At 41.9% G+C, this 27,007-nt stretch overlaps 3 protein-coding genes across 3 annotated transcripts in view; 1 reads left to right on the forward strand and 2 right to left on the reverse strand.

Moving 5' to 3' along the window:
• trpm5 (transient receptor potential cation channel, subfamily M, member 5) overlaps positions 1-16,993 on the reverse strand; it is a 22,249-nt gene extending 5,256 nt beyond the window's left edge. Inside the window, exons 1-17 of the mRNA XM_031848475.1 lie at positions 16,457-16,993; positions 14,424-14,491; positions 13,138-13,294; positions 12,855-13,035; positions 12,276-12,448; positions 11,958-12,135; positions 10,551-10,615; positions 9,958-10,143; positions 9,572-9,671; positions 9,248-9,366; positions 8,284-8,631; positions 7,166-7,309; positions 4,034-4,157; positions 3,727-3,872; positions 2,447-2,559; positions 2,257-2,358; positions 1,626-1,884 (exon numbers count right to left, since the gene is read on the reverse strand). Coding sequence (XP_031704335.1) covers positions 1,626-1,884; positions 2,257-2,358; positions 2,447-2,559; positions 3,727-3,872; positions 4,034-4,157; positions 7,166-7,309; positions 8,284-8,631; positions 9,248-9,366; positions 9,572-9,671; positions 9,958-10,143; positions 10,551-10,615; positions 11,958-12,135; positions 12,276-12,448; positions 12,855-13,035; positions 13,138-13,294; positions 14,424-14,491; positions 16,457-16,756 — 2,763 coding nt within the window. The 5' untranslated portion in view covers positions 16,757-16,993. The remainder of the gene's footprint in view (positions 1-1,625; positions 1,885-2,256; positions 2,359-2,446; positions 2,560-3,726; positions 3,873-4,033; positions 4,158-7,165; positions 7,310-8,283; positions 8,632-9,247; positions 9,367-9,571; positions 9,672-9,957; positions 10,144-10,550; positions 10,616-11,957; positions 12,136-12,275; positions 12,449-12,854; positions 13,036-13,137; positions 13,295-14,423; positions 14,492-16,456) is intronic.
• An 841-nt stretch (positions 16,994-17,834) lies between these two features.
• Positions 17,835-18,762, forward strand: cdkn1ca (cyclin dependent kinase inhibitor 1Ca). The gene is made up of 2 exons (XM_031848820.1): positions 17,835-18,363; positions 18,487-18,762. The coding sequence occupies exons 1-2, from the start codon at positions 17,931-17,933 to the stop codon at positions 18,585-18,587; spliced, it is 534 nt and encodes a 177-aa protein (XP_031704680.1). The 5' UTR covers positions 17,835-17,930; the 3' UTR covers positions 18,588-18,762.
• A 3,199-nt stretch (positions 18,763-21,961) lies between these two features.
• kcnq1.1 (potassium voltage-gated channel, KQT-like subfamily, member 1.1) overlaps positions 21,962-27,007 on the reverse strand; it is a 37,807-nt gene continuing 32,761 nt past the window's right edge. Inside the window, 6 exon segments of the mRNA XM_031848630.1 lie at positions 21,962-23,009; positions 23,011-23,057; positions 23,914-23,975; positions 24,076-24,122; positions 25,046-25,140; positions 25,552-25,627. Of these exon segments, the coding sequence (XP_031704490.1) occupies positions 22,790-23,009; positions 23,011-23,057; positions 23,914-23,975; positions 24,076-24,122; positions 25,046-25,140; positions 25,552-25,627 (547 nt within the window). The 3' untranslated portion in view covers positions 21,962-22,789.

Genomic DNA, 27,007 nt, shown 5'->3' on the forward strand with positions numbered 1-27,007 from the left:
ATATATATATATATATATCTTATGTTTGGAGTTCACTCAAAGGCATGAGGGAGACTTCAAACATGTTTTATCGTTTCAATATTTAAGCGGTGGCTTTCCTCTCATGGATAGTCCAATGTCCTCCAGCTCCTTCAGGGTTATCTTCGGTCTCTTTGTTGCCTCTCTGATTAATGTTCTCCTTGCCTGCCGAGAGTATTGCTCCTCTTTTGACACGTTTGTTGTGGTGCAAAAGTCTATCTATTTTATAATAATGGATTTAGTGATGCTCTGTGGGAAGTTTCAGATATTTTTTTAATAACCCAACCCTGATTTGGACTTCACCAGAACTTTGTCCCTGGCCTGTTTGGAGCACTCCTTTGTCTTCATGGTCTTTTAAGAACAGGTGTGTATATATATAGACTGAGACCATGTGACACTCGCACACAGGTGGACTTTATTTAACTAATTATGTGACTTCTGAAGGTAATTGGCAGCATTTAGGGACTAATTTGTGGAAGTACAATGCATAAAATCATCTAAATTCCAGGTTGTAATGCACCAAATAGGAAAAACAGCACAGGGGGTGAACACTTGTGCAAGCCACTGTAAGTCTACTTCTACTAGCTCTTTTCTGTTCAGCCCTGGTCAGTTTCAGCGTGTTTAAGAGAAATAATTCCCCTCCAAAATATTTAAATAAAAGCCGCGGGGGGAGTCTGGTCTTCCTTCGCTCTTTATTTGCTGATGATATCTGACCTTTTCACGGCATAAATCATTTGCAAATAGAGCTGGAATGTTTCTTGGCGTAAGGTGTAGTGTTGGAGACTGAGGGCAAACTAATCAAATGTCATCAGATGAATTGGTGTTGGTTTAACATAAGGCAGTGATAAATGATGTGTGAATAACTATAAATCAGCCCTGATTATCCTAAATCCCTCCCAGACTGACATTAAACAAATCGTCTGGAATAATACGCCTCAACCAGCATGTGATCACGAGTGATGTCTACATATCAACTGTATATTGCTACTTATCAATTGATGCAACAACATATCGTTTTTGATTACTTTGTGAGAGCGAGCAGCCTTACACCAGCCCATCTATCACCTTTAAAAAACTGGAAAACTTACAGTCTGTCACCTTGTTTTATGACAAGCATGGCGGGAAACAGAGGCCCCCTGGGCTATTGTCGTTCTTTGGGGAGAGGCATGCACCCCTGGGCTCGGTAGCACAACAGGGTCCTCTGCAGCAGTGCGGTTCTTTATTTGGAAACCTGTGCCGTGGTTCTGTTCAGCTCAGGGACTTTCTGAGAGGCGTGTTGAAAAAATAAGCGAGCAGAGAGAACAAGGCCTGTCCCATCTGGGGCCTTTGGGCCCAAGGGAGGGAGGGCTGACAGGGAAGAGAGTCAGAGCGGAAAGGTGGAAGGCTCATGAATCCTTAAAACCCCCAGAGAGAATGAGCTTATTGCAGCGATTCACACTGACTTTTCCGGCCTGAATGCTGTCATGCAAGCAAATCTTCAAAAGCTGCATGGATAGATATCCTCAACAACAACAAAATAAATCACAAAACAATGATCTGAGGACTCATAATGTGTTCGAAAACCGGATTTTAAAGGCCCCAGCGAGATTGGTGGCTACGGCGGTCACCTGTCGGATTTCCTCCAGCACCAGCGTGAAGACCCAGAAGTAGAGCATTATCTCTTGGGGTCCGGGGCCGAGGGGCGGCGGCGGGCGGAAGTCCAGCAGGAGCACGTAGGTGAAGAGGAAGAGGAAGGCGAAGTACATGATGACGTTACCGAGGAAGACGGTGACGGCGGCGCTCCAGAAGCGGCGCCAGCGGCGGAGCAGGAAGCGCCACCACACCGAGGCGCAGCTCTGGGCTGCCGGACCTCCGGGCGACGAGTCCCTTTGAAGACCAAGAGACAGTATAATGATTTACACGTTGGACCATGGGAGGAGTATGTTTTAATCATTGATTATTAGGTTTGTTGATGCACTCAGGGGTTTTATGTTACGTCATCACATTGTCTTGTGTGACATGTATGGTGGGTTTTACTCATTTGTATGATATGTTTTATGTGTTTTATCATGTTTTTGCTCAAACCTATGTGTGTCTAAGTTGGCTTTCACTTGGGGACAATAAAGTTGAAGTTGAAATTAAAATGTGACAGCTTTACTGTGAGTACACAATGCAGTTAAACATCTAAAATAATGATTAACAAATATCTTTTTCAGATTATTTATCAGCAATGTGAGTATTATTTAAGTGCAAACTCACAAAGCGTCATCGTCGTCAGTCAACAGTAGAGCCTTTTCCGTGTCCAGACTGTCCAGCTCCACGAACTGCTCGCGGCTGTTATGGTTATCGAGCTCCTCGTCACTGAGAAACACGTGACAGAGCGCGTCAGTGCACACAACACAAAAAGATGCATCCACACGGCTGAGAAGAATCACTTCAAGTGGATCACCTGAACTTAATGAGGTTGGTCCAGATGAGTGGCGGACAGAAGAAAGACGCCACGAGTTTGGAGATGGCCGTGTCCGTCGTCATCGCCCCCCACCAAATCTTCGTGAGCAGGGCCTGACCGTTAAAAAGTTCAGCTCCGAATCATGAAACATCAGACAGGGTTACACAGCAGGGGAAACAAAACTAACTCAACATCTGAATGAAAATCACCACAAGAGGGAGTCAGCTGCCCTTGAGTATTTCTGCCTCTCAGTCTTGTGACTCAATCCATGGCAGCCTCAAACAGGGAGTTATCCCAGCTGGTTATCAGATGAAGAATGCTAATTTCCCCCTCCTCTATGAACCATTTCATAAGACGTGTGAACCGTTTCTTTCTCCGCAGCTGTCTTGTTGCAGTCTGATGAGTCGCTTTCATGAAAAGGACACCCGATGCTCAGTCATGGGTTTGTCCACCTTTTTTAACAGAGCAGTGAAATACACCTTCTCTTGAAACACTACACTGCATCCAATTTAAAAAGGCTTTTTTTTTTACCAAATGTGTGGTTTATATAATAGTTGTCTGCACACTAACCGTCCTTTCACTACTGACATTGAATACCGATTAACTCTCAATGTTGACTTTGTAATGTCAAGGGCGTCTATCTTTCTAAAATTGTATAGAGAATGGAGTCCAGTGACGAGCAGAGTGAGAGGACTTTGAAATAAGTATCTAATGGCATGCGATGCCCTTGAAAGTGTAGGGCAACAAGTTGTTTCAGTACATAAGGCAGCAAAATGAATTACATAATGAAATGCTCTGGGTGAAAGTTAAAGGGGACATGTCATGAAAATCTCACTTTGTCAGTGCGTGCGCACATACATTCTGGTATCTGGGGTGAATACCAACCCCCAATGCCAGTTGTTTAGTCAACAAGCCATGCAGAATTGGCTCCTCCACATTCATCACACGCTGATTAGAATAATCACCTACCCCCACCTACCTTTACCCACAGTTTGAGAACTACCTTTACAAAGGTGCACCGTGTTTTTTTTTCTTAAAGAGACAGGCGCTAAACTGAGTGTTTCAGACGAAGGGTGAATACAGGTATATTCAGACAGACGGTTTAAGAAAAATAAAGTGTATTTGAACATTAAAGCATGTAAACAGGTTCAAGTAGAAACCAAAAATGCAGGTATGAACCTGAAAACGAGCATGGCTTGTCCCCTTTAAATGTTTCAAAATGACAAAAATAATGAGTTCAATTGGAGCGAAATGAGCATCTGGATGTGCGTCCTTCTTACCTGAACTCCATCGTGGGCAAAGAAGGCTTTGGCATCTGCCTCAGTGGCCAAGTTTAGGACGGTAGATTTGCTCCAGCAGTGTGTCCTTCTCACTAACAAAGCATAAGCCCTGTCTTCACTGTTGGAGTAGCACTCTCCAAAGACATCTGCCACAATTACAACAGTAGATACACAGTGTCAACCGCTCGGCTACATTTGAAGAATTTGCAAATTCATATTTCATTCCCTTCCACTTTTCCTGTTGTTTGAGGTCAGGGAGTATACCTTTGTTTTGATCACACTGTCATGGAAAGGTTTATATACTCACCAAGGGCGAACTGCTCATACTTCGCCTCCTTCATACTGCGTGCAGACTCTGCCTCAGATTCCAGTCGTGCCATCTCTTTCAGAATCTTACAACCCGCCAGCGCTGCCGCAACCGCCTCAGGGCCCTGAAGGATTAAAAGAAAGCTGGATCCAAGAAATGGGTCTGAGAGCGGGATCTGAGGAATCTAGTTGAGAATTTTAGAAACCCGCGTGTACCGTGTGCACCAGGCTGCAGTACTTGTACACACATATGGTGTATAATTCACGACTTACATAAAATGTAAGCATTCCTGTGTTGCTCAATTGATCATATTTGAAATTATAGACCACTATATTTAGCACTGAAGTGAACTGACCTTTAACAGTGGTAGAGAACATTCTTAGTTGTAGCCTGTCTTCACCTGTCAATCAGCTTGAGTGTGAGAGCAGGTTCAAACCGTATACTTTGAAGTTCGGTCGTGGACTCATCTCACCTTGGACACGACTAAAGTGGTGTTGAGGTAAAGAAAAGCTACCCTCATGCTTAAAGGACTTTGCCAGTGTTTTTTATTCCATTTACTCTTTTCTGCTCACTATTTGACCTTCTTTGACCTGCTGTCCGCGTTGTTTTAATAAAACTCATCTTGAAACATCACGAATTGTTTTGTCTGTCATTTTACTTGGGAGATTTTTGCAAGGAATGACCTGCTGCCAAAAAAAAACCTCCACAGCACTCGATATCAGACAGTCAGCTGCAGCAGAAGTTGACGTTTGCCAGCAGAAACTGTTTTGGAAAGGAAGCGCGGTTCCCTCCAGCAAGGATTAAAAAACCCGCAGGTCTGATCCGGGCACAAACACACTGACACTAGAAGAATTTGGAAGCAATTTATAAGAAAAACTAGAGCGCAGACAATGGTGCATTCACATGCTCCTCGGATGGTCCCTTTCCCAAGTTGGGAAGTTCGTAATGTAGGAAAAAAAACATGGGTCCTACAAATAAGATGTGTTGTATTTTATTGCTCAGAGCATTGAAACAACAGGTTAGCTGTTTCCGAATTGTTGTTCTGACTTGAGGGGGCATCTCCTCGTTGGGAACACATTTTACAGATTATTCCGACACCACATGAGTGCAGCACAGATGCCCTGTCTCGCAGGCTCGAAAGTTCTCTATATGACATTCAGAGCATTAATATAGCACTGAACCACAATATATAAAGATATAGTGAAGTAATGTTTACCTTAGCAGATAATGAGGTTGCTCTTCCTCTGTGTGTTGTTATCAGAGCTTCTCAGTGCTTTAATAACAAAGCTGGGCCAGCCGTGCATGTTTTTAGTGCATGTTAGTGCATGCCATCGTGCTCCCACTTTGCGCTGTGCTTTAGCACCTTTAATGAAAGTGTTATAGTGTTTCATCAATGTCGGATCAATACTTTTTCCCCTTTTCTGCTGACAGACAGACAAACAAACAGACAAAAAGACTAACTGAGCTGCAAACATAAATGTTGTTTTTGTTGACCTAAATGTCAGCAGATGTGATTTTTTTGTTGTTGAAATATGATGATGACGGGTTGTTGTATATGGGTGTTAGCAGGCTGTCTCCTCACGGTGTTATGTTGAATACTGTTTCCCTCCAAGGGAGCACTATCATTTTAACCAGGCGGCAACCTCCGGTTCTGCCGAGTGAAGCCGATGCGGAAGCGTCTTAAAACTTGCATTCTCTCTACTGACCATCAGGGGGCGACTCCTCTGGTTGCAGACAGAAGTCTGTATAGAAGTCTATGAGAAAATGACTCTACTTCTCTCTTGATTTATGACCTCAGTAAACATTGTAAACATGAGTTTATGGTCTCAATCTCTAGTTTCAAGTCTTCTTCAATACAGCATGATGTTCATTTAGTAAGCTAACTGTCTCCTAGGTCCTAGGGTAACACCAGGTGGATCAAAAATGTGCATGAGGATAGAAGGAAGAGGGTGATAATCAATGTATTCTTTATCAGAACAGAAAACCTTTAGTTCTTTCTGGTAAAAATTGGCATTATAATAGATTATGTTTATTGTAATATTTTGTGATTTTCAACAGGTAATATCAACCTTTAAATGGGACAATCAGAGCAAACTGGGCTTTTTCAGGAAGGGGGCTGAGAAAAATAAAGTGTTTTTTATACATTAAAGCATGTAAATATGTTCTCGTAGAAATGGCCATGTACCTTGAAGAAGAAACCTAACATGACACATAAATAAAGAGCAACATACTAAAACTGAGGGCTCTCCATTTGAAGCTACACTTAGCGGTGTGGACCTCAACCCTCTTTATTCAAATGATCAATATTCCTGTGCACCGCGCTGTAAATTTATAAATGGGGGTATTTTGCTAGCATAAGCCAGCCTGCAAGGATAATTGTGATGTGGCTTTCACCACGAGAGATACTTCAGACAATGAAATTATGAATGCAGATATCCCCGCCAGAGTGTGAGTGGGGAAGAAATGATCTGCAGTGGGGGTTGTACACACACCCAATACAATTACCATAATTTCAGATAATGTTTGAAATAAGATGCAGGAAAGGAGCACATGAGGGTGACCGCTTGTGAGATTACAGTAATTGGTTCCCTCAGTTCGGGGAAGGGCAATAAGGAAATGAAAGGTGCCTTGAAGAGACGTTAAAAACAAAGAGCAATTATCATTGATTAGTGTCTTTTAAACCATTCATAGTGCATCAATCCCATGTCAGGATATATTTCGCATTAACTTCATCAGGACTTTAGATACGCCCGCACTACCTCACAGCTCGTTGAATACGCTGCCTCATGAAGCAGCATGACCTTCATTTGACTAATGTTTCTGGAGATAAGATAGCTTTTTAGTTCACCTGATGAATTCTTCATAAATATGCCGTTTGTAGTGCTCTTTTATCTGGGGTGGCATTTTCATATGGCAGGACTGACCTACACCTGTGCTGCGCTGGCCCACATCCCTCTTGTTCCCTCTGAATCTAGAATACAAACTAGCACAGCGTCATTTAACTTGCTTCAATTTGGTTTTGAATAGTGTTTGCCATTGCCAGGCACATTTGGGCTTTCATCGATCGAACCACACAGAGCTGAGATCGTACGAGCCGGAGCTGAACCGAATAAAGGAGCTGACAAGACTGACCATAGCCCAAAAGTAGTTGGCCATCTGCTGTCGGTTCTGAAGGACGGCCCAGAGGAAGAGGTCCCTCCAAGGATGTTCGCAGCGCTCCTCTGACTCCGCCAGGTTCTTCTGGGTGTGGAACAGTCGGCCCTTCGCTGGCTTCTCCTAGAGCGCACACACTTTATTAAATATGTATAGCAAACCGAGTAGCTGCACGCAGTTTACAGCAGCATGCAGTTATTACATGAGTCATAAAATCAATTGCACATATCACATCTATGGTCATTATTGCAAAACAAATGACTTCATCTGCCACAAAAAACATTATTGTTTAACTGGTAGTCTGTCAGTCTGTATACAGGAGATGTAGGTATTTAAAAAAAGAAAAATGCATGAAACAGGCCGAGCTGACACACCCTCTGCCAAGAAGCAATTTGATTTTAAGTCATGATCTGAGCTATAATTTCTTTTTAACAGCCTGATACAGTGCTAACAACATCCAGAGATGGGTAATTAACCGCAAATCTAGAGGGTCAATTTAGATGAGATTTCCTAGGGAGTGAAAGCAGGTTTGGTGTGCGATGATCCATTTCTTCCTTTCTGCAATTATGGTGAAATCGAGGGCCCCTGTCACAAAAAAATCTGAAGGGTCGCACATTGGCTAACAGGACAGAAAACACGAAAACTACATAGTTCGGACATCATATTCAGATTTCACTAGAATTACCTAAGAATTGCGACAACTTCGTTGGTTAGATTATATGTTTTAACCCTACAAGTGCAGGATGAGAACAACATTAAAGATTCACTGTTTTCCAGGAAGTGAGTTTACCGTGACGTCTGTATACTGTCTTGCAACTTTCAGGCATTTAACGGTTTCAAATGAAAAAGTCTGTGAGGGTTAGAAGGGAAAATCACTGTTCACTCACAACTCATAGACCAATGCAAACTGTGACAAGGGAGCAGAAATATTGTAGATATTGCTTCATTTTAAGATATCACAAGCCAAAAAGGATGAGAACTACTGCAAAAAATAAATACAGTACAAGGTGGACCTTAATCCATCAGTTGAAAGGATCTCTTATTCAGTGCAGTATATATGATTTACTGGAACTTCCGAGACAGAGCGAATCACTCACTGTGGGAATCTTTTGGTAAAAGCCTTTGCAGGAGTCGTGGAGGAAGTCTTTCAGCACTTTAGCGACCTCGTAGAGGGTGAAGCGGGGTTTCCGGTCCCCTTGCTCGGGCGGATGGTGCCCAGGTGGACCGGGCGCCCTTCCAGCTCCGAGCAGAAGCTGCTTCTCCTCGTACTTTTTGAGGAGCAGGTTGTGAAAGAGGCTCTTCTCCGACACGGACCAGTAGAGCTCCTGCAGACGACCGTAGGTAAGGAACTCGCCGAGGTTCACGCCGTTGTCCACAAAGAGGCGCACAAAATCGGGTTTGTCATTGATCAGCGCATCCATCATCACCTCTTCAAGGTCGCATGCCTGTAAAGATCGAGCGTCTTTGTTACAAAGACTCATGAAGCAACAGTCCTCTTTACTTCATGTGAAAAGGCTTTCATAATTCTCCTTTACTGTAATGGACACTGGCTTACCACACATATTTGTGCACTATCTAATGAGTCACTGGTCAATAAGTCCCTCCCATATTGATTGAATACAAATGTAGGTACGCCAGCTGCAAAGCTCAAGGGATAGAAATGAGTGGGTAGGTTGATCGGATTATCGGTTGATTGGTCCACTATTTGGTTCAGACAGAGCTATATCTCAAAAACTATTGGGTGGGTTGTCAGTTTTGAACAGACATTCATGGTCCCCAGAGGATGACTCCTACTGAATTTGATGATCTCCTGATTGCTTCTCTCGCGCCACCATCATGGTTGACATTTGTGTTTTTCAGTGAAATGTCCTGTCAATTAGTTAATGGATGTGTGTTAATCAAGCAGCAACCTACGTTGCTGCAAAATGAAGCCAACATTATGCCAAAAACTGCATTTCCTCAAATGGCCTCTTGAGGCTGGCTCCAAAAGCGAGTCAATCCCACTGAATATAAGACAAAGTTTAATTACAAACCTCTTCTCAAAATGACTGGTCAACTCACCTTCCACTCCACATCCCCATTAAAGATGTCACTCTTGGCGATGTCCACGCGGTTCCAGGCCACAGCCAGCTTTAGCTCGTCAAGGAAGTCTTGGGCTTCCTGGCTTTGGCTCTTACAAGCTGATACACACACACACACACACACACACAACATACAAAATGTCAACAGGTTCACAATATATGAAGTGCTCGAAATGTCAAAGCTCTCTCTCTCTCTCTCTCTCTCTCCATGCAGCTTATAATTAAGAAACCTTTACAGTAATTGTACAGCCTGAAAAAAAAATTGCAAGTTTCTCGACAACATATCTCTCACAAGGTACTTTACCCTTGACTAGAGCTTTGAGGATGACCGTGTCCAGCTCGGAGCTCTCCTGTTCAGGGTCGTGGACAGTTAGGAGATGCCCGTGATCAAGTATCTTCTGGATCTGATTGGCAGGTTGACAGTCAGTTATTACTAATACCTCATTTGATAATGCATTGTTTATTCAAAATTACAAGCCCTTCATTGTGTATGTCAGCTTGCCTCCCCCCCCCCATCCTAAATCCTAAATCCTAAATTAGGTCATCACAAACACATTTTGAAGATAAAGATGAAAATCCCACACCAGCTTCCCTCACAATCTTCCCCCAGTGTGCCCCATTTTTCTGGCAACACGAACGTGATGCGTGTATGTGTCTGCCTCCACGCTGCGCACTGCACATCGCTCTCACCAGCTTGACCCAGTTACTGATGTCTGTGCCGTGGTGGGCATTTGGAAAGGTGTCCAGCAGCAGCTCGTGAACACTGTCCACATCCCAGCAGCCCCTATTCATCAGCGTGACGAGCATGTCCGCCACGCCTCCCGAGCCTGCCAGGATCAGCCACGGTGTCGAATTGCCAATGCCTTTGTGCATCCTCTGCAGACAGGAACAGTGTTCAGACTCGCTGGTTAAACTCACAAACATACCTTGTGTTTCACTGAATAACTTCTCAACTGAACACAAACAAAGAATTATATCGATCGGATGCATGCCATAATCGTGGTTTGTGGCTCTGTTTATGCAAATTTGGTGGCGATGACAGGCTTTTCTAGCCCAAGAGATTAGCTTTGTGAAAACAGAATTGATTCCTCAGTCTGGCTTTGGCCCGTGACTTCAGGAGGTGGCACAACCAAAATTTGATTCAGTGCTTAATTCTCGAGCCAAAGCCACTTTTTGATTGTGGAGATTGACAAAAATATATCCAGCTCTCAAAATGTCTCTTCGTGGTCACTTCTTTAAAGTTCTTGAGCAACTAACTAGCAGCATAATAAAATGAAACTCACCTTCAGGATTCTGGGCTCCCCGTGGACCAAGAGACACAGAACAGGGATCTCGAAACTGCCTGCGCCTGAATGCACCAAAGTAAAGGACATTTATAATCACATCTTATGCATCTCAACAGCGTCTCAAATTATTACTACATCCCGCTGTTGTGCAAATGGTACATATAGGCATCAGCTGTCAACCACAAAGCAAGCTCAGGAACAGCTTCTTCCCCTCAGCTGTCACTTTACTAAACTCTGCACCACGGTGATAGCCCCCATCCCCGGTTACAGTTTCTCTTTGTCTCCTTGTTGTGAGCAGACTGATGTTCCTAATTGTTACATTTGAACCATTTTGAACTGTATTGTTTTTTTCTTACAGCAATATTTATATTGTGACACATTGAGGGGGTCCTGACTCATATTTGGGAACTAATATATTAATGTGTGCATGTGCTAAGACAGGGTTTCCCAGAAAAAAAGAAGAAAAAATAACCATACCATTTTATAACGCACTGGGTAGCCCAGCACATGGTCGCAGTAAACACGTGGTTAACGACGTGAATTCAACACAGCCACTTCATTGGGTTTATGAAAAACATCATGGCTGGGCTTAAAATAAGTACATAAACTAAGTCAAATTTACATTCCTGATGTTCCTTTAATTAAGGCTACTCCACTGACTCACAAAGAATTACAGTAGCAAAGCCAGAAAAAAGGAAAAGCTGCAAGAGCACACAATTTATTTTACATTTATAAACTACATTATTCAAAAGAATGGCTTTACAAATGTTTTCTGACCTCCAGCGAACACACAGTGTATTTTAACGAGTGCAAACACAACTTTTGTTTGCTTACAAGTAGAACTCCACCTTGGATTACTGCTTACTGTAAATCTTGTAAAGCAGCAGCAGTTACCTACCTGAGCTAATTTGTGGTTGAAAGACAAAAAAGATAAAAAGAATGGGAGTGCCGATGTTGGGGAGTCTGCTCACGTGCTGTTCTTTGGGAGACAGTTTGTTTTCGATCTTATATATTTACTCCCTTCGGGCGGTAAAGAGTGCATACCCAACACACAGAATGTCAATTGCAGACGCGTTGCAAAAGTCAGCAGATGTGCCTTTACTGAACTTTACGATTTTGAGGCTTATGATTTTACAGCGAGCCATATGAAAAAGGTCATAAAATATGAAGCAGGCTTTATTTAACAGTTTATGAAGCAGCCCCCCCGTACTACGAACAGCTCGACGGAGAAATAATACTTAATGCATCTATAATTTAAATAAAATGAGTACTCCTACTTTTAATATTTAAGTGAATTTAACTGTCTGTTTAATTTATTTATACAAGTAAATGCAGGACATCAACATTCAATATTTTAAATTCTGCTATTGTTATTAAGGATTCTCATGACTGAAAGGGCTTTACCTCCATAACCAGTGCGCTGAAGAGAGATGTGTTTGAGCAGCTTCACCCTCATCTCACTGGTGGCTCCTGGTCTGTTGGGATCCTCCTCCACCAGCACAAAGTGGGAGTGGTGGCTGTCCAGGGAATACACCGACCCATGAGGCAAATCCTGCGGCTTGTACTCTGAAGGCTCGTCCGCCTTGATGGCAGGAATGCGGGCATGCAGAAAGACGAGAGGACAGCATGAGCTCACTGTTGTGAGAGGTGTAAATATTTGCTTTTATTGTCATTGCTGCAGGTTTTATTAGCTCTATACATCGCCTGTGTATGAACAGAAACCTTGGGGAAGTTGCTGGTGAGCGCCTCTCGATTGTGGATCATGCTCCAGGGTGCGATGCCAATGGCCACTACGCGGACTTTAGAAGAGGTGCTGGCCAACGAATGATCTCTCACCGCCTGGCCCAAGTGCTTGGTGATGCCAAAGCGAAGGCCATTAGTCAGAATCCATGCCCCTAGAGAACACATTAACAGTTGCATTTGTGTGTGCATTCGGTCATTTTTTTTTGTGCACTTTGTAGCGGGATCTATGGGAAGTAGAAGCGAGTCACTGTTATGAGTATGTATCAAACCAGTTGTGTTCTGGATTCCAGGATTCCTGGATGGCCTATTGTTTATGTAGATAAGGTTACTGCCTAAATGGTTATAAAGCATTCTGTGTTAGTCCTGAAAGTCCTGAACACATTTTACTCATCATGCAATTAAAAAACACATGAAAACGACTTCCCACATTTGAATAAAAGATAGGATTTCCTCTTGGTGATTCTTCCATCAGCCAACAGAAGGCGACAGAGAACACATTCTCCATCATTGGCTGTTGATTTCAAAAGCCAAGGCCATGTTCGGCCCATTGATTATCACCTGTGCTCTGTGCAGCCTTCACAAGTCCTTTTCTTAAAATGTCCCTGAGCCAGGGCTTCATCTGAGTCAGCTCATCGCCGCCCACCAGCGACACCACCAGGTGTGGGGGAGCGAGGCCCCAGTCCTCCGTCAACATCTGGTAGATCAGCACTGGGTCGGTGTCGCTGCGCACCCTCACGAACTGAAAATAAGGAGACGAGTCGATATGTCATTATTCTCGAAAGATCTATTTTGCAAACTCTCCCAATGCCGTTATAGAACCTTCAGCTTTTGTTGGTTTCACCTTTCCTCTTGTCTTTGTAGAGCCAACGAAGTCAATGTCGCCCACTCTTCCCGATGCCCAGTGGCTCTTCTCCTTCTTCATTCTGCTGGCAAGGCCTCTGGCTACGTTCTCCAGCGTCTCATCCACTGTCGAGCAGCAGGAACAGCCCAGCAGGACACTGAGAGAAACACACATTCAGTGGATATATGAATTGCATCATACAGTCCTTTCTACCAACACACAATAGCTGTAGCATGATCTCTGATCTCCTGCTCACCCGGAACACCCGTCTCACTGTGTTCCTCACAAACATGCACCAAGACTATTTTCTCTCATCCTGCTCTCCCATAGTGAAGCAAGCATTTCAATAAGATTGTGGACTTTTTGGTCTGTACTTTTTCTAAATACTAAATTATAATCTGCCCTATTATCATTAGCTTGGTGCAAAATGTAAAGGGTCTCTATATGATATTCAGAGCATCAATATAGCAGCAATACAGTGGAGTGATGTCAACCTGAGCAGAGAATGAAGTCGCTCTCCCTCTGCTTTGCTTACGTCGCCGGGCCGGACACAAGAGCCTTTTAGTGCATGTTAGTGCATGAGAGCGTGCGCCACTGGTTACAGCTGATAACGCCGTCCCGACCAACGGTATGGATATGGAAACGTATCACGTCGTTTGTATAGTTAGCGCTGTTAGCACCGTTAGCTGCGAGCCGCCGGCTATTGGAGAGAATAGAAATGCTCTGGATTTTGTATTTACAGCTTCATGATAAATAGTATATATTATTAACGCAGATCCAGACGCAGGGGTGGATTAATATTCTACACACATGATCAGCCCGTTCAAATTCCCAGGGCGTCAAATACCGACACTTTGTCACAGCGTTTGATACCGAAGCTCCCTTTAGCGTCCGCATCAGAAGCGGTGTCCTTCATGGTTTGGCTGCTTTGTCTGTAATCTGCTGTATCAAGAATGCAGCACTTTGCTTTTACTCTTAGTATTTAACAGAAAGCATTCTATTCTACTCGTTAATAATTTAAACTGAAAACTATACTTGGAATTAGTTAAGGCTTCTTAGTCCGGCACAAATGTTTGCTTCCTGTAGCACCTCTTACATTTATGGCCTGGTAACTGCAAGTCTGATCTGATTGCTTGCAAATGATCTGATGGTGATGTCTTTATCTCGAACACTTAACAGCACTGTAATTAATTTTAAGATAAGAGCATCTGCCAGTTGTCAGGAATGTAAGGGAACAGACTACAGTATCTGTTCGTATTGCCTTTGACTTCTACACAACCACACACCTGTGCTCCTCTGACCACTCCAGTGCGTCCCCACATCGCAGACATCGTGGCTGTGGCTGCAGCGTCCCCTGTAATGAAACAAATTCACAGACAGCAATTTCCTCTAAATCCATTATGACTCGCTCACCACTCTTTTCACAGAGGGGAAAGGCTCTTAGAAATACTTGTGGTCAATGCAAAGTTGGCAGAATTTTCATCCTCGCTTCATATGCAAAGCACTTCCTGCGCGATGCTTGAACTAGAAATTCACAAAACACTGCCAGTCATAGACATGAAAACAAGAAAACTGGGCTTCTCACCAAAATCTGTTAATGTAAAATGCCTCGGATGTTTTGTCAAATGACAATAACGTATTTAGGTTTTATTAAGCACTCTGGAATCTGCTTTTGACATTATGACCTGGTTCGTATGTAGTTAATGTTGTACAATGAAAAAAGCAACCGTCTGTTTATCTCTGAATGCTTATAGTCATAGAAATAACTGACACTGAGTTCAGAAAGGAAACTCATTCATTATTGATAAGATAATCCGTTTGCCTGAGTGAACACAGACTTTTATTAGCCAGCCTTATTTGCGTGGGCTGTTTGTGGAAGATGATGAGAACAAAAAAATAAAATGCTGCACAAGTGTACATTTCTTTGACAAAGAGCCTCCCTGGGCAAGAACAGTGTCTTAATAGAATTGCGGTGCGACGATTAACACACACGTGCACACACACACACACCGAGAGTCAATTTGGGTTGAGCCATCTGTTCTAATGTAAGTGAGCAGCTTGTTGTGGAGGCCTTTATTTGACTAAAGGTCTGGATCTGGGAGGGAAAGGACTATTGGGTATGCAAACAGGACAATTTGCATGCAAAGGTACGGACAGAGACACCCTCACACACAGATACATTCCTACATGACCAACAGTGGACCTTCAAAACACTACAACCAAGTGTGGACCTCAGTTTCAGGTCACTTTACCTTTTAAGGTCATTTTACAGAATATCACTGCAAATATGTTTTCTTTTTTTAAAAAGAGATTGCCAAGAGGGAACTTGCATCCTTGTGAGATGGGACCTCCATATACTGCAGTGGAACTGCCGGCACCCATTCTTTCACCTACTGAGTGCTCGTTTACCTCAAATACTTTCTTGTTAGAAATATTTAAACATTTCGCCGTGATGCAAACATTGCAAAAATAATCATGGTCACTTTAATTGAGAATGATCAATGTTTTACCTGCAAATCTGAAGTAACTTGGCTGCATGCACTAATATCAAGGACACACAGCACACTTTACATCTTGCTTGAAGTCAGGCATAATTAACTTGTCTTTTCCCTAGCAGACAAGATGATGATCTGGGATGGCCCAATCGATTTACGGCAAGCACACAGCTACCGTATATGAGAGTATTTGTGTAGCTGTTGGGCCCAGCAACCCCCTTCTGACTCATGTCGAAACCTCTATTAAATTTAATGTCTTCATGAGAGAAAAAGCAATACTCTGTTTCAAAATCAATATTTTGATTTTGAATGTCAACATTTTACAGCACATGAAGTAGTATTATCATGGGTAGAAAAATGAATCTTTCACTTTAATAAACCAAAAGAGATAAGATATTGCACATAGAATAATGAGTAAAATGAGTAAAGTAAGGATAGCTTAGGGGAGAAATATAAGAAATACATTTTCTATAATATTGTAGGTGCATAGGTGCATCTCTGTAGGTTGTTATGGCTAAAATAACGATGCGACCCACAACTTCTGCTTCATCTTCAAAGTCAAACTGTAATTACATCCTCAAGATATGAAATCATAAACTATTTCCATTACACAACACACAAATCATAGAATGATTTTCCCATATTGCTTTATCACCCTTGACATACAATGTAGGCTGGATGTGAGCCCGTGTGTATCATTAACAGACACACTGTTTTGTGTGAAAACGTTGGCCACCGTGTACAAATATTACACCTTAACCATAAATAATCTTTTCGTTGCCAAATGTAAACATCTCTACGGAGACCACGCTGTCCATACTCACCAGAGGTGTGCCTTGTCTCTCCTGCATGGCTCGAATGAATGTTCCTCCTGCTGAACCACACCTGTAAGAGGGCTGAGGGGGTTTTCCTGCACAGCCCTGAGGTGAACTACCTGGGCGATCAGGAAGTGGTGCAAGGGTGGGGCTCTCCTTCCTTACGGCCAATCCCAGACACTGCCGCGCACCATTGCTTTGCATGTTGGTCAGCCGCTGCAAATTGCTGTCATCAGGACCACATACTCCTGCTTTTATTTCAATTACCTTACCATATCTATTTATTTTACATATTGTAGGCACGTTCATGGGTGCACATTTTAAAATGGCACAATGTAAAATCGATTAACATTTATAAAAAAAGTTGTAATTCTCCCTATGAGCTCTAGCATTGATCCGCATTCTGTCAATTTGACCGCTTTGCAATATTTAATATGAGCTGAATGGAGACAAATACGTAATATATGTCAATATAATTGTCCGATGAATTTCAGATTATTGTGCTCCATCATAACGTGTTGATTGAAGTAGCTCTATATGCTTACATTCTTTACTCAGCCATCATTACAGCAATTAAAGCAGTAGTTTATCAGGGTTGTGGCTCATATTGCCAGCTGGCAATATGAGCCACAACCCTGATAAACTACTGCTTTTTCTAGCATAAAAAGGCCCTGTGAAGGTGGTTAATAACTGTGTGTGTGAGAACATAGCCTTCCTCAGAGAACATTTAAAAAAACAGTTGAATTAAGTAGTCATTATGATATAATTAGCATATAGTAGCGGAATTGATTGTGTTTCTAAAGCAATTGCAAAAATTAGGACCACTCTAATCTGCGGGGGACACTCTTCTTTCAATGGGTAAAACAAAAGCAATTAAAGCAAGGATTTAATTACTGTAATCTTGACCTACATGCAGCTTAAACTAAAACTCATTCAAACTCACTCGTTGTAGACCTTACAGGACTTTCTACCTCATTTTGGCAAACAGACTTTTGTCTCTATGGCCTCCTTTGACAAACACCTGTAGTGGCCACTAATCATTGTTCGCTGGAGGCTGAAACTGCTGCATGTTGGTGCCTTTTCATTCAGAAAAAAAAACATAATGTACATAAACAGAAGTGTTAGGATAACAACTCTGAGGTTTTTTTTTAGGATTGTTGTGCCACCTGCTAATCGGCTTGAGATCATTCAAATGGAAAGTAGGACAAAAAAGACTTTATCACAACATTACACAAAGTATTCCAAATGGAACGGGGGACTGTGGCTGATGGTATCTGTGGTCTTCGTCGCACAATGAATGAATTCCGCCCCTCTCCCCTTATGCAGCCAATCAGCAGCCTCTGCTCTCTGTGTACAAACAGGACATCGTGCGCCATGCAGCCTTTAAATGGCCCCGACAGCATTACAATGTCCAGAGCTGAAAACGGCAACAGCTGAAACTACACCCAAAAGACTTTTCCAAAACTAAAACTCCACCAGAAGCATGCAGAGGATGGATCCCATCGGGCGCAGAGAGTCGGTCTGCAGGAGTCTGTTTGGCCCAGTGGACCACGAGCAACTGCACCGGGACTTGACGCTGAAGCTGCGGGAGATCACGGAGCAGGACAGCCGCCGCTGGAACTTTAACTTCCAGACGGAGACGCCGCAGTCCGGAAGGTTCCAGTGGGAGGAAATACCCGCAGACTGCGCGGCGGCCGTCTATCAGGAGTCCGCACAGCCGAGGGACGGCGTCTGCTTTCCACGGGCCGGGGAGGACGACGGGATGAGCGACCGCGAGGACAGCGCGGGGACCGACCAGGAGAACCGCTCCAGCGTCTCCAACACGCGCAAGTGTCCCACCGAAGCGACGCCCGTCCGGAGGAAGAGGACGCTCACAAAACCGGCAGCCAAGCCCGGAAGCAAAGCACGAATCACAGGTGAGGAACAAAAGTCTTGCAGATCCATATTGAGTTAGTTCACGCTGCAACCCACGCTTATTCAATTGAAAAAAAGATTAATATATTAAGTGAGTAAATATTTTCTTTTATTTTTCTTGGCAGATTTTTTCTCAAAGAGAAGGAGGACGACAGAAACCAAGAGCATCCTGAATCCGTTCCCCACAAGTTCCAGTGAAGCAGCTTCATGCAAAACAATACGGTGAACACGCTGCTGAAAATTAACTATTTACTATATTATGGACTGGACCAAGGCCTATTCACTGCACCAAAGGATTGTATTTTGTGTTATTTTATTTTATTTCATTATTGCCAGTTTTAGCGTCTGTCAACCGGGTTTCAAATTATACACTTTTCTGTTATTTATTCTATTTATGAACTATAATTTAATTTATTCTTTGCATTTTTTTCATTGATCATTTTTCTAAATATGTTAATTTATGATTTTTTCTCATTGATGAATGAACATTTTTTTTGTTTCTGTATATTTCATCTCTGTCAGCATTGTTGGTGGACTTCTGTAATACCAGCTGCTTCTGTTAACTTCATAGAAAAGCACTGTCTTGTCCTTGTCATGTTTGCCTAAATGCACTGAGATTGTGAATGACTACAACTGTTGCAATTTCAATAAACTGTTTAATCTGTGACAGTAATTCTACTTCTGATTGCGTGATTATTATATTTGTTGATGACTCCTTGGAGAATCTTTCCTTTTTGAGATATAGCACATTGAAGCATTTCATATAATCAGTAGACCAAATAAATTTCTTGAGTTAATTTTGCAACCACCAGCCATCAAAGTGGTTTATTCAGTCGTGTATAGAACGTTAATGGCATCTTCATTTTATTTCCTATCTTGTGGAAAATGAGACAAAATAGCTCAGAAAAGCTTAATCAGTTCTACAAACAATGCCTCACAATTCTACGGTCCAGGATTTAAAGCTTCCAAGTGAGCTGTACCCTGCAGCACATATACTGATGGTACAGGATGCAAACACAGCTGTAATATACAAAATAAAGTGTTTATGTGCAAAACACATGTCTCTTTTGCATTGAGACAGGTTGCCTGAAGCATCAGACAAACATCTTGTCAGCCTTGCATTCATATGTTAAAGGTGCTATATATGAGATTGGGAGCATTTCTATTGTCTCCACACGGCTGTCATCATGACGTTCGCTGAGTCGGCGGCTCACAGCTAATGGTGCCAACAGTGCTAACAACGTCAAAAGTGCTACGCTTCTGCAACAACGCTGTCAACACAGCACTGACAAGCTCTGATAACATCTCACACAGAGGGAAAGCAACTTCATTCTTGCTCGGGTAGACATTAACTCTACTTTATCTTGACATATACGCTAGTTGTTTGCTGCTATATTAATGATCTGGGTCCAGAATACTCCACCTTTAGATATTGCAACTGCTTCTTCTCCCCTAACATGATGTTTTAAGTGCAGTATCAGGTTTTAAAAGCAAAGTCCTCATCATGAGAGTGACCAACACTTAATGAAAAAGCTGCTGTGTTACATTACTGGCATAAAAAGCTGACCCTAGACTCATGCAAGTGTAGATTTATGAAGAGAATTTGAAAGTATTAGATTTTCAATATGAATTCAGTCTCATGAGCAAGCACATCTTTGGCTTTGTGCTGAATTTGTGGCAGCCACACATGAGTAAGCTAATAATAAGTGTAGTCGTAGAAAAATCAATTCAAGTTGCAAGTTTGGCAATCGAAAAGAGAAAAAAAGGTTTTCGAGTAATTGCATTTTCTGGGTTGTATTATGAGATGTTTCATAATCACAATCATAAGGACTGTTCTGTCAGGCTTGAAATTATATCCGTTAATATGAGCTGTAACTGCCAAATTAGCCCATTAGAGAGGCCAAATCCCACAGAGGCGTATTCACTCCCACAGTGTTGGAGTTTTCAGCTCTAAAGGATTCCAAGAGGCCATCTGGCCGCGGAGCAGGACAATGGCCACAAAGCAGAGTGTGCCGTCTATTTCACCTGCAAATCAGCCTTTGGAGCTCCTCGACCCCCCAGGTCTTTTCCTCAACTTTTCTCTTTTCACTCTGTCCCCTTTTCAGAGTCAAAGTGGCTATTATCATTGACATGTGGCCAACCCAATCCCACCAATGTTTATTCTCACTTTCGCTCATGTTTACTTGTGTGCTACTGCAGCAAAGGGAATGTGTTCAAGCATAAAAACAAGAAAGAGCAAACATCACATTTACATTTTTAAACCGCCTCAATGCCAAGGACAGCCAATGTTAAGTGTGTTGTTTCTGCATTGGGAACAGATGATCTAACATTCTGCTACAGTGGATTTGTGTCTGTACCAGTCAAGAAATCAATAATCAAACTAACCCATGGGTCCAAAAGATCCCGTGGGATCCAAATTTTTCCACCCAACGCCTGAATTAAATTCTGTTAAAGATGTACACTACAAGCTGCTCAGTACATCATCAGTAAATTACGTTGTCACGAGTGCAGCGATTGTGTCAATTAATACAGTACTGGTGCTGAATGTATTAGATATGTACAGATCTCTGCTTCTTCTGATCAGGTTTGTTTCAAATTAGAAGTAGCTCAATGACAAAACTGCAGGGGAGGCAGAAGTTATTAAAGATAATACGTTTCCTTAATTTGATAAATTTGCCATCTTGGAGTGTTAGTAGATTTAGAAATGCACTGCTTTGAAATTTTAAGGTGAAATAATACACCTAAAATCATGAAGAATTTATTTAAATTTGTAGCTTTGTGTATTTGATTCAGCAAATTAACCACCGTCATTCGGACAAAGCAGTTATTCACAAAGAAGACGATTTAGTTCAGTTCTTTTGGATAGATTGATCCTCTATATTTGTGTTTATGACTGTTGTACTTCATACACATTTCCTTGTGGTGGGGAGATGAGGGGGGAGGGGGTCTTTTTAAAACCTCCACACTCTCTCTCTTGTGAAACTCTGCCGTCCCCCACCTCCTGGTCAGCACAAAGGCCAACCGACCTCAGCACACTTTAGGAGGGTGGTTGGCCCTTTGTTGTGGACACCAGTGGCAGATGGTCACTTGGGCCTTTTCTCCACCCGGCCACTTGTGTGAAGGAATGCCTGGACACCCCATGGATGGTCAGCGGGGAAAGGGTCACCATCTGCCGCCCAAAGGTCACCCGTGTAAGGAGCATGGTTTTAGCCATACTTCTGTCTATTTCCCTAAGGCAGTGAGGACACAACAAAGCCCCCCCCCCCGCTACAATAAAGGAAACTCTGCTGCCAGCACGAGTGATACGCAGTTATTAAGGAAACGGCAAGTTGAAGTGATGCATCCACTTTGATTGATGACTGAGGAGAAAAGCAACTGCAAAAACATTCACTTTTTAATGTAAAAATTTGAACTTTTTGCTCTTTTTCAAACAACCTCTGGCAGGGAAAACTATAAACTGAAATATTTAGCTCATTTGTTTTTGTCAGATATTCCCCTTAAGGCACCAGACACAACACACAAGACACTTGGTAATAATTACCAAAATCGTTTATTGCAACAGGATAGTTCTAAACATTACAAAAGCGAAAAACAGTGGAAAATTTGATTAAATTGAAACTTTTCAAGTGAAGTATTGAAAAGTAAGGCCTCTTCCCTTAAATATAAATGAATTAAATTAGTTTCTTTCATGAGAATACAGCATATTGAATCACAGTACATGATGCCGTGGCAGTGGCAAAATCTTTGGCTTTAACCTGAATAGATTTCAAGTAATATTTAAAAAGGCAACAAAGAATCCAAAAGGAAATAATGTCTAAAAGACTTTAAACTTCAAGGTTATGAAACTAATGGCAATAAAATATACTGAAAAATCTATGTTGGAATTTTAAAAATAATTCTCTTTCACATATAGATCTGAGGTGATGTTTGGCAGAGAGTAATAACAGGCAATGTGGTTGAAAAAAGGGTTTACATTTGTCTAAAAAAGTTATAATGCCTTCATTTTATGTATTTTCAAGCTGGTCATTTAGAGAATAGTGTTCCTTTTAAAATGCGTACAGTCCATAGCTTTTAGAAATTGAGTGTATCTACTTAGCTAGGTGTCTCTAATTATCAAACTCAAGCACATGAACTCCACATGAAATATAGGCTACTAAGCTAATTACAGTATGTTAGCTTTAGCAGGATTTTAGCTAGCTGGGGAGTTTTTCTCCTCATGAGTGGATTTAAAATCCACTCATGAGCAAATGTAAAATGCTAGTTTTACAGAAATTATACTTTTTATTTTTGATGGAATAACATCATTTTGTTAAACTGTAATACATTTAGCCAGCCAGCCAGATAGATGGAGTAAAAACTGGATACAATCAGAATTTCATGATTTATACTAAAAAGAGAAAAACTTTTGAGGATGTTTGGTTCCAGGTTTCAGCCGCTCTCATCCTGACTGCCGGTGCTGCTGAGAGGATTCTTGGTGAAGGCCGCGGCGGTGCTGCTGGCGGTGTTGGCGGAGAAGGACGAAGGTGATGAGGACAGCTGGTCGTAGCTTGGCAGGCTGTACAGGCTGGGGAGGACATTACTGGTCCGTCCAAGCCGTGGCCTCAGCCTGCCTCCACCTTCGCCCTCACCGTCGTCCCTCTGATCCAGCGGAAAGGGACTCTGCGATGCGGTTTAGAGTGTGGTCCATGTGCGTTATCTATGACAGTTGAATCAAATATTGACAAATGAAAGCAACATGTACTGGCTCGGATTTGGATTCACTACTTATGTTTCTTTTTACTCAAAGAAGTACTTTCAAGAGTCATTTAAATGTTGCACTATGTCCTTTGACGCATTTGACAACAAGCATTATAGCATTAACCTTCAACCTGTGCCAAATGATTTTACTGCTGTACAGTAAATAGTCTATAATAGCCCACCGAACAAAATTACATTTCAAGAAAGAACACAACAGCATTAATGACAGATATTCATTATAAGTCAAAATGACACAATACATTGAGCTGTGAAAATGACAAGCCCTAACCACCTTATTTACAAAACTCCTTTCTCGACCAAAAAAAAGATTTTCGTTTGTTAATTTCATACATGTTTAAAAAGGCAGGAATACGAGGCACACTTGGGGAAGCATTTGGGGAAGGTTGTGATTCAACATTTTTGTTTTGAGCCATCTTGAAAAGAACTGAAAGAAAAACAACATCAAGGTTTCTCTATTTATGCTGCAGAACTGGCACAAGCTGTTACAAGTTTTGCATTTGATTTGACAGTAACAGGGCCACATGTCTTATGCGCGGATATTTCATATTAAAACGGCAGTTCAACTTTTGTTGCATTCTCCAAAACTATTCCCGATTTGAGTTTCTTTTAATAAGTTGCCACTGTCTGGTCAATAGAGAGGCCTTTTTGTTACATTTCCACAAAAGTTAAAGCTATGAATAAAAACACGACCATGTAAATATTTGACTATTCTCTTTCACAAAAAAAAGACATGATCTGAAACTGTAAAAATGAATATTGTTCCAGTTTTCCATTGAAGTTGCACAAATTCCCACCTTGTCCTCAATCCTGTTGAGCCTGGATCCGATAGAGTTGGTCCCTTTGTCTTTGGCTCTGTCTTCAGAGGGAAGTAAATAAAAAGACAGGAGGATTAGGACTGTGGTTTGTTCAATAGTTACTGTAATATATTTTAAGAGTGCAGTAGGTTGATTCATTACCGGAGCCCGACTGGAACAAAGTTATCTTCCCTATGGACTGGTCCAGTCTGAGAAAAACAATGGCAGTTTCAAGTCAGAGGAATATATATTGACACACCCTCTCTGTATTTCCCTCTTGTTTTCTTGAGTTTTTTTGCAACTCACCCTGAAATGGATTAGTTTCAAAATAATTACCGGCTCGCTGTGCATTATCCTTTATTACTTGGTTACTTGCTGAGGATATCAATGATCTAACACAAAATATTGATTTGAAAAATGATTTTATTGCATCTGTAAAAAACCAACAACAATCCTCTCGCTGTGTGCGGTGATCAGAACTGCATCCATAGCAACGGTCTGTTAAGCTATGTTTAAACTTGCGCGAGCTTCCGCAGATGGCACACGAGCTACAAGAACACACAGGGGCATTCATGCTCAACAAGCTGTTTATTGCATTATTCTCAGAAAACGCCAAAGGGTGTACAATCAAAATGTGCTGTGAAGAATGAAAACAGACAGCGAGTATAAACGGCAGAAAGCCATAAAACCAACCTCACAATGCAGAGGAGGAATTGTAATTAACTGTAAACTCCTATCTCATTGTATTCAATGCATTCTAATTAAACAAAAGTCGAATATCCTGTCATCAATTTGATTTGGCTGCAAAATATTTACTCAAATGTAGATTTTAAAGAGCCTCGGCTTCTCCAGCGTTTAAAAATGAATTGGCCTTTTTTTCTCCAACATGTCAACAGTACTTTTATCTGTGAACTATTTGTGATGGTCACGTCTGAAAAGCTCTGATTGTGCTCAAAGTTCAGAGGTGCGCGACCAACACACAGCGTAATTGCGTCACGTTCTGGCGCACCGGCTTCACTACGGCGAGCAGAGGTCTGCTATACAGAAATGATAGCCCGGAGAATGCAGTAATTGACTAATCCGAATCGAGTATTCTACAAAGCTGCATAATATTTCACGTGAAGCGGTTTACCTTCTCTGCAGCTCCTTGATTCGCACCATGAGGTTGAGGTGACCCTGGGAGTACTGCTCAATCACGTCGCGCACATCGTACGGTTTACGAGCTTGCTGCAACGGGGACAAAAACGTGTAAAACTGTTACATAAAAAACAAAACATTTCTTCACAATTGTTGTGATGGGCAATTTAAGGTGTCAAAGCTCTGCCAACTTTTCTTTTCCGTCAGCAGCGGCTGATGTGCTAATGTGCTGTAAAACGCTGTTACACTCCGCCAAAACACTCGCTGTTTCCACTGCTGCTGTCATCATAAGCCCAACCTCCATCCATCTGTAGGTCTAACTCTACATGGGGCAAAGTTTACTATCATCACTCCACAATCTCTGCTGCTGAACTTTCCAAATAATAACTGTACATACTGTGTACTGACTAAATTATAATTCAAATTCAGACTAGAAGTACTAAAATGTTAACAATTAGAGAAACAGCCCGTGAGAAAAAGGTTATCTGCTATCTTACACACCTGGAAATTCCTCCTGGCCACAAGCCAACGCATTCTCTGGATCACCCGGATGGCTTTTCGGTGCGAGTCTGTCAATCTGTGTACAAGAGTTTCATATGAATCAGTTTGAATTTCTTCCAAGAAAATGCAACGAGTATTGTGAAAATTACTGTTTTTTTACAGAAGTATCAGAGAAAGCATGTACAACTTTAACACCTAGATTAGTCTGCTTGGATTTCCTTTACACCGCTGCTTTATTTTCCTTTTTAGGAACACATCACTGTGAAAGGATGGTTGACATGGCCTTCAAACCCAAAACATTCAGCGCAGTTTGCTCATTACTGTTCAGTCTACATGAAAAGCCTCTACCTTATGACTCGTCTTCATTTGAATGGGAACAAGTTGAGCCACTGAGATTTGTGGTGTCTGTGTCTTTCTCCGAAAATCAGAAATAAAAAGCCCAGAATAATTGCAGTGCATTTAGCCTCCATTATTATGTTGCGGGAAGTATTAAGGGGCTATTACTCATCTGGCTACACGAGGAAAAGCAGTAAATGAATATGGGAGGTGGGGAGTAGCTCTTTGTAAAGTCCAGTAGAGGAACACGGTCTGAGTGTGTCTCATAATGTATTTTTCACAGGCTATGCAATGGTCTGACATTCAAATGTAGCGAATGTATCATAACATTTTGTCACATTAGAACAAAATCGTGAACTGCAAAGTGCTCCGTGATCTATTATATGGCTCCATCTCCACCGCAAATGGTGGTGATATAACCAGAGAGACCGACGGTGAGGCCAACAGGTGGACACTTCTTTTCAACTCTAATGACTCTAATGAATATTACTGAAAGTGCAGTTTGAATAGGGAGTGTTTCTTATCTTTACTCCGACATTAAACGAACATGTGTGTAAAACTTCTGTTGCCATCAAGGAAAGGTAGTCAGCCTTGGCTCAACGCGGCCCCAAGTGCAACTGATTTTACACCTTGTGTTTTCTCCTGCGATCTCTCCAACTGATTCATGACATCGAAACAAACAGTACAATGTGAGAAACATGAAAACAAATCTTTCTGGGAGGCTGTAAACCTCAACACCCTCACCCACCTAACTGCTGCAATCCCAGCTTTTTTCTGTTGTTGTTTCACTTTAAAGACCACGTCCGCCGCTGCGTGACTAGAGGTGTAAGTTGTGTTTGTTTGTGATAAATGTGTGGCAGTTGCGTTATATAACTCTCAATATCTCTGTCTTCAATTTACCAACACTGTGTGTGTCAACACCAGGGCAGCTGCAGAAATATGACTTCTGTAAACTACCCTGCATCCAGAATCCATACTGCATCTTAATTTAGCTTTTTGTTCAACTGCTGTACACAATATGGAGACTGTGGAATTCAATCTGCATTGCAGCTCAAAATACAAAGCAAACCTGGGAAAAAGAAGCAACATTTTCTAGCTTTTTTCAAACAAAGTGTTCTCT

Source organism: Anarrhichthys ocellatus, unplaced genomic scaffold, assembly GCF_004355925.1.
Source record: "Anarrhichthys ocellatus isolate YVR2014 unplaced genomic scaffold, GSC_Weel_1.0 scaffold8, whole genome shotgun sequence".
Taxonomy (NCBI): Eukaryota; Metazoa; Chordata; class Actinopteri; order Perciformes; family Anarhichadidae; genus Anarrhichthys; species Anarrhichthys ocellatus.